This window comes from Mizuhopecten yessoensis, unplaced genomic scaffold (genome assembly GCF_002113885.1).
Source record: "Mizuhopecten yessoensis strain PY_sf001 unplaced genomic scaffold, ASM211388v2 scaffold716261, whole genome shotgun sequence".
In the NCBI taxonomy this organism is placed as follows: domain Eukaryota; kingdom Metazoa; phylum Mollusca; class Bivalvia; order Pectinida; family Pectinidae; genus Mizuhopecten; species Mizuhopecten yessoensis.
The window spans coordinates 299,070-306,562 of record NW_018480028.1 but is presented as its reverse complement, the minus strand read 5'-3'; the positions used below and the strand labels follow the sequence as shown (position 1 = coordinate 306,562).

Here is a 7,493-nt window from a genome sequence, read left to right as displayed (position 1 = left end):
TACATTTCTGGGGGATGTAGATCCTGGTACCCTTACATTTCTGGGGGATGTAGATCCTGGTACCCTTACATTTCTTGGGGAAGTAGATCCTGGGGGAAGTAGATCCTGGTACCCTTACATTTCTGGGGGAAGTAGATCCTGGTACCCTTACATTTTTGGGGGATGTAGATCCTGGTACCCTTACATTTCTGGAGGAAGTAGATCCTGGTACACTTACATTTCTGGGGGAAGTAGATGCTGGAAAATTCCCAAATTCCATGTATTCATTTATTGTTATTTAACAAGGGTAACTTTAAATATTGTTATGTGAGGAAAACATATTGTAATATTTTGCATACTTACAAAGTCTAAGTCTCCATATTTTGAGGGAGACTCTTGAATATATCCTCATTTTTATGGGGGTATTTTTTTTATATCGGGTGAACGGTTCATCTTACTTTTTGCTAAAACTACATTATTCAATGTCTTGTGAATTATCCCATTAAATCAAACAGAGTGTTGTTTATAGTTGCATCGAATAACACTGTGACATGGCTCTGTTCCAGACGTGATTGTGATCTCACCATCATGGACGACCTATAAACCCCAGACCAAGCTGGCCCATCACATTGCCTATGTGATAGAGACTAGCATGGAAACTGACTGGAAAATCACACCAGCACACGTCCATCAGGTATGGCACTATATATCAATAATAAATATAATAATAATATACAGCATTTATATAGCGCCCTATATAATTTGTAAAATTACTCTAAGGCGCTTTACAACATATTGATAATAGTAATGGTTATAATTGTGAAAACAAACAACAAAGTCTTGCAATCACTTGCATACATTTAACAAGCAATGTGCACATAATTGAACAAATAAAAGGGTGGTATTTACATGACGTCTTTGCAAAGATTCTAAAATGCAGACGTGAAGAGGTGAGTTTTTATGTCCCTCTTGAACTTGGCCAGGGTATTCGACTTCCTAATAGCAGATAGTAAGCTATTCCACAACGTAGCCGAAACCCTCCCAAAGCATCTGTTTCCGTAGGTCACAGTACAAGATTTTGGGACACACAACAAAGATTCTGACTCCGACCGCACTGATCTTGACGGCTGATACAGGGTAACAAGTTCCTGTAGGTACTGAGGGGCTGTTCCATTCAGTGCCTTGTATGTGTATACCAGAATTTTGTACTGCGACCTGTATCGTACAGGTAACCAGTGCAACGAATAAAGCGCAGGGGTGATGTGCTCTCTCTTTCGGTAACAACAGTGCAGTGAGACAGAGATCCTTAAGGGGAGGGAACTGTATTTATCCCCGTCCCCCTGCACTGTTTTTCCTATATAAAGTTGCCTCCCCTTAATGATCCCTGTCCCACTGCACTGTGTTTATTCTTATATACAGTTACCTCCCCTTAAGGACCCCTGTCCCACTGCACTGTTTTTCCTATATAAAGTTACCTCCCCTTAATGATCTCTGTCCCACTGCACTGTGTTTATTCCTATATACAGTAACCTCCCCTTAAGGATCCCTGTCCCACTGCACTGTGTTTTTCATATATACAGTTACCTCCCCTTAAGGATCACTGTCCTACTGCAATGTGGTTTTCCCTATATACAGTAACCTTCCCTTAAGGATCCCTGTCCCACTGCACCGTGTTTTTCCTATATACAGTAACCTCCCCTTAAGGATCCCTGTCCCACTGCACTGTGTTTTTCCCTATATACAGTTACCTCCACTTAATTTCTGTTTTGATGCAAGTGTAGCATTGTTAGTGGTAGCTTATTTAGTCAGAGCACTATCTGAAGTCCAGGGTTCGAAACCCGGTGTAGTCCTGCTGAATATTTCATTGTGAATTGAACCTGCATGAAGAAACCACCTGTGTTAAGAGACCACTGTTTGGACGGCCAATGGGTGTCTTTATACAGCATTATGTTCTAGAAAGTAGGTAAAGAGACGTTCTGTTTTGTTAAAATCAGTTGGCAAACTATATCAAACAGAGTCAGCAGACAGCAGATATCTTGTTAAATAAACATAAATAACCTTCAACGACATATACACAGACTTAATGCAAAATAGGAAGTGTTCATGAAATGAGAAAAAAAAACTGTATTTGTACAAGCAGGTACATGGTTGGGAGTTCTATTATGCCTACTGTGGTAGAAACACACAGGTAATTCTATCTGTACCAGGACCTAGACGATCCCCACTAACTGGTTATGTAACAGAAGTGTCCTTGACTATCAATCAGCCTTGCCCCTAGTGTATACATAACTTCTCTAGATCTGGCATTTCTACGATGGCTGACAGTGGCCAGACAGTTAAGAAGTGTACTGTGGAACACTTTTGCATGGTACCAACTTTTGATCAGTTTTGATATTAAAAGTGAACCATGGTACATACGCACTTTAGTGTGGGTTCATGTGCAGCAAGTAGAAATTGACACATAGAGGAAGTTGTCCTCTTATGACTACATATAGGCTGTACCTATATTACACATGCTGATATTTTTATGAAATGTAAATCAGCTTCATTGTCATGCTTGAAACCAACCATTTTTATTTTTTTCCATCTTTTGTATTTTTTACCTGTTGGTTTAAAAGTATTTCGAAAGAATGAATTTAAAAATAACAACAAGGCCCGTATTCATGAAACTGCTCTCATGCTTAAACTCCAATTCTGGGCCTCAAGCCCAATTGTGAGTTGCGAAAAGGTTCGTTTGTGCACAGAATTCATGCTTGAGCATGACATTGGTTTCGTGAATGTTGGCCCAGGGCCGGTATTCATGAAATCGTTATCATGCTCAAGTATGGATTCTGTGCTCAAACCAACTTTCTTGTAACACCCTTAATCATGTCAACGATCAAAAAGTCAAATGTAAACATTGAAAACAGTATTTGGCTTTAAGTCTCTTCAAATGTTTTCAAAATCATTGACAGAATAATGTTTGTTTAGGAATTTATAACCAACACAAGAATTTAGACTTAGCAACATATCCACACTTGAGCATGAGGACGGTTTCGTGAATGCGGGCCCTGGACTTTTTGATTGCCATTTGCCTTTTGTTTACAGATATTTATGATCCCTATCTATATTTTGTTACATGTTTTGTTTATCACCAGTTGATCAAGGAAAACAACTTGAAGAAGAACCGACTGTTAATCTTCAACAACCCAGATAATCCGAGTGAGTATCTGTGTATAGTTGTCGTGTTACTAATTACAGATACATTATACATAAATAGAATACCCCGACCTTGACACCCGGACCCCTCGTAAATCTCTTGTCAGCAAGATAAATAAAAATAATCTGGGGGAATGTTCTTAGCAGATTGGCCTGAATAACGGCTATTAGGCCAAAAAAATATGTGTTTCCAGTTTTCCTACCGACCCTAGATTTTTGTGTCCACCCTAAAGTTTTTGGTATTTACCGGGGGATAGTGGTAAGCACCGTTACAGTCAGAACTCCTGCTTTATATAAGCACTGTTACAGTCAGAACTGCTGCTTTATATAAGCACTGTTAAAGTCAGAACTCCTGCTCTATATAAGCAACGTAAAAATATATTAAAAAAAACAACATTTGCCTAACTACTGATCAAAAAAAAATTAAGCAGAAACGGAAAACACACTTTTTTTTTTGGTCTTACAGTATTTAAAAATAGAAGCAATTCTTCAAGAGAGTTCTTTAAGAGAGTAAATACAGTTGATTCTAATTTAAACCATGTATTGAAAGAGTGAAAAATTGACATAAATGCATGTACAATTTTGAAATTTTGAAATCATTCATTATTAACCCAACATTTATAATCCAATGCCTGATGTCAATGTAAATGTGATTGTATTTTGATTTGATGTAGGAAGTATTGTCAGTGATATTTAAGATGGTTTATGTGTTGGATTTGTTACCATGTGAGTTTCCTTTCAGCTGGAACCAGCTATAATCAGACAGAACTCAAAGCACTCAGGTAACCCTGACACTAGTTGTTCCTATTGCAACCATATAAACATAACGATTTGGGTTGCTATGGAAACTAAAACAAATTGTGGCAAATTTGGTAATTTAAGAAAATTCAAGAAAAATCATGTACAAATAACTTAACTTTAATCTAACTTTCTGATAAAGATGTATTCTCTGTATTCAGTTTTATCTTCACAACATACTGGTATCTATACCAGATTTTGTTCATTTTTGTTACAGATTCAAAACTATGGTTCAATATCTATGTTTATCACTCCCCTCAGGTTCCTGGGGTGGGGGGACTATTTGATGTTTGCACTCTGTATGCACATCTGTCCTTCTGTCTGTCCAAAGAATTTGACCAGGAAATATTTATTTTTCTAGTTAACCAGGAGTCTTGGGATTGTGGAATGTAGAGTACAAGTGGTAGGTCACTGTGACCTATGCTTGACCTTTGACCTCAGCCTTTAAAAAAGTTTGCCCGGGGCATATCTTTTGTACTGTTTCACCTGAAGTTACAAGATGTAGTATAAACGTACATATTTGGATGGCAGAATGCAGACTTTGAGAAGTAGGTCACTGTGACCTCTGCTTAGACCTTTGACCTTAACCTTTCAAAAAGTTTGTTATGAGCATACCTTCAAGTACAACATATTATTTCTTGTGAAACAACCAGATTATGTATGCAAGTACATTTTGGGATGGCGGATTGAAGAGTATGAGAAGTAGATGTCTGTGACCTATGCTTTGACCTTTGACCTTAGTTTTTGAGAATACCCCTGCAAATAAAAGTACATCGTATGTAGATATGCATGAATAATTAGTGTTTTGACGGTTTTTCCTGGAGTTATGGCCCTTCAAACTTTCCATTCCAGAAACGTTGTAAGCGAAACTCCATCTTAATAGCTTGATGGAATGTTAACTTGGTACAGTTAATGTACTCTGGTACAGATACTGTACCCTGGTACAGATACAGTACCCTGGTACAGATACAGTACCCTGGTACAGATACTGTACCCTGGTACAGATAATGTACCCTGGTACAGTTAATGTACCCTGGTACAGATACTGTACCCTCAGCCTGGTACAGATAATGTACCCTGGTACTTATCTTTTATGTTATGGAGATATAACACAAAACAAGAGGCCCAAGAGGGCCTGTATCGCTCACCTGAATATTTAAGCAGTCATAGCAAAATATTCTCATTATATATTATATTGCACTAAAAATATTTCCCTCGCAAACTTTGTTGGCTCCATCTGTTGAAACTACCAGCAAAATATTATTATAAGATTCTATGCTTTTTGATTCTTCTTCAGAAGTTGCTGACATATTTTTCCCTGTGATCTTGTAAGTAGGTCAATGTCATTTTCCTTCTCAAATTGGTTAGCTCTATTCCAAAAAGCTACCAGCCAAATCTTATGAATCCATTCCTTTTAGTTCTCAAGAACAAATCCATTAAAATGTTGTTGACCTCTGTGACCTCTAAAGTAGGTTGAGGTCATTTTCATTTGCAAACTTTGGTGAGCTCTATCCCGGGAAGTCACCAGCCAAATATTATAATTTTATGCCTTTTAATTCTTCAGAAGAAGCTGTTTGAACTGTTTGACATATTTGAACGCTGTGACCTTGAAAGTAGGTCAAGGTCATTTTCATTCGCAAACTTTGTTTGGCTCTTTCCCAGGAAGCCACCTGCCAAATATTAAGATTTTATAACTACAAGTTCTTCAGAAGAAGTCATTTGAAGCTTTTTACATATATGCCTCATGTGACCTTAAAAGAAGGTCAAGGTCATTTTCATTCTCAAACTTTGTTCGGCTCTTTCCTAGGAAGCTACAAGCCAAATATAGAGATTATATACCTTTCAGTTCTTCAGAAGAAGTCGTTTGAAGTGTCTGACACATTTGACTCCTGTGACCTTGAAAGAAGGTCAAGGTCATTTTCATTCTCAAACTTTGTCGGGCTCTATCCAAGGAAGCCATCAATCAAAAATAAAGATTCTATACCTTTCAGTTCTTCAGAAGAAGTCATTTGAAGCTTTTGACATATATGACCCCTGTGACCTTGAAAGTAGGTCAAACTAGTTTTCATTCTCAAACTTTGTTGGGCTCTATCCCAGGAAGCCACCAGCCAAATATAAAGATTATATACCTTTCAGTTCTTCAGAAGAAGTCGTTTGAAGTGTTTGACACATTTGACCCCTGTGACCTTGAAAGAAGGTCAAGGTAATTTTCATTCTCAAACTTTGTTGGGCTCCATCCAAGGAAGCCATCAGCCAAATATGAAGATTCTATACCTTTTAGTTCTTTAGAAGAAGTCGTTTGAAGTTTTTGACATATTTGACCCCTGTGACCTTGAAAACAGGTCAAGGTCATTTTCGTTCTCAAACTTTGTAGGGCTTCTACCAACGAAGCTTTCAGCCAAATATCATGACTCTAGGCCTGTCTGTTCTTCAGAAGAAGTTGTTTAAAGGAAAAGTTGACGGACGAGGACGGACGGACGGACGGACGACAGATGGACGATGGACGCCGCGCCACGGCATAAGCTCACTTGGCACTTCGTGCCAGGTGAGCTAAAAATGGAGTGTACTCTCATCATAAACCGCTTTGCGGTTTATTTAGAGTACACTCCGTTTTTTGTGTTATATCTCCATAACATAAAAGATATATTCAAGTTAATCCTTAAGTAAACATGCATTATGAAAGGAATTTGTGATTGGATAATTTTTCCTGGAATGCCCTTGAAACTTGAAACATTTTTAAGCGCAAGCAGGGGGTATATCTTTGTGAGCTCACTTACAGTTTCTCTAGTTTATTTTTGTGAGCTCACTTTCAGTTTCTCTAGTTTATTTTTGTGAGCTCACTTTCAGTTTCTCTAGTTTCCCTATATTTTGTTTCAGTAATGTCTTCCGTGAACATGACATCCTGGTGTTGAGTGATGAAATCTATGGCCGCCTGCATTACGATCAGAATCATGTTTCTTTAGCAAAGGTCAGTCTTACAGTGTCTAGTCTGTGATAGTTACTTACTCAGGAATAAACCCACTCATGTTAAAGATTCTACAGAAAACAAGCCATTATCGTCTCCCACTGGTACTACAGGATAGGGCGATAAGCCTGCATTCTGTCAGATCACAACTTCTGTCAGAGTATGACAGTATCACACACTGTCAGATCACAACTTCTGTCAGAGTATGACAGTATCACACACTGTCAGATCACAACTTCTGTCAGAGCATCACATTGTCGAAGGCAAATTTCTATTACCAACAATTGGCGAATGTTGTGTGTGTGTACCTCTTGGGATAGCGGTTTATCGAAGATTAAAAGTAATCTTGTTTAAAACAGATCTACGATGTACACTTTGTTTGTAATTCTGTGTGGGGCCTATTTTATATACTGTGTCACGTACAAATGCCAAATTTTGCTTGCGAATACCTCTTGGCATGACCGACTGTTGCATACTTAAATCAGGTCTCAAGCATCACTATATTTGGAATTGAGAACCTCTTGTTATTTTCATACTTTAGTCCGGGGGGGGG

At 38.2% G+C, this 7,493-nt stretch overlaps 1 protein-coding gene across 1 annotated transcript in view; it reads left to right on the top strand.

The window, feature by feature from the left end:
- Positions 1 to 7,493, top strand: part of LOC110442412 (aspartate aminotransferase-like) — a 37,399-nt gene that overhangs the window by 11,736 nt on the left and 18,170 nt on the right. Inside the window, exons 3-6 of the mRNA XM_021486008.1 lie at positions 546 to 673; positions 3,117 to 3,180; positions 3,920 to 3,959; positions 6,853 to 6,943. Of these exons, the coding sequence (XP_021341683.1) occupies positions 546 to 673; positions 3,117 to 3,180; positions 3,920 to 3,959; positions 6,853 to 6,943 (323 nt within the window). The remainder of the gene's footprint in view (positions 1 to 545; positions 674 to 3,116; positions 3,181 to 3,919; positions 3,960 to 6,852; positions 6,944 to 7,493) is intronic.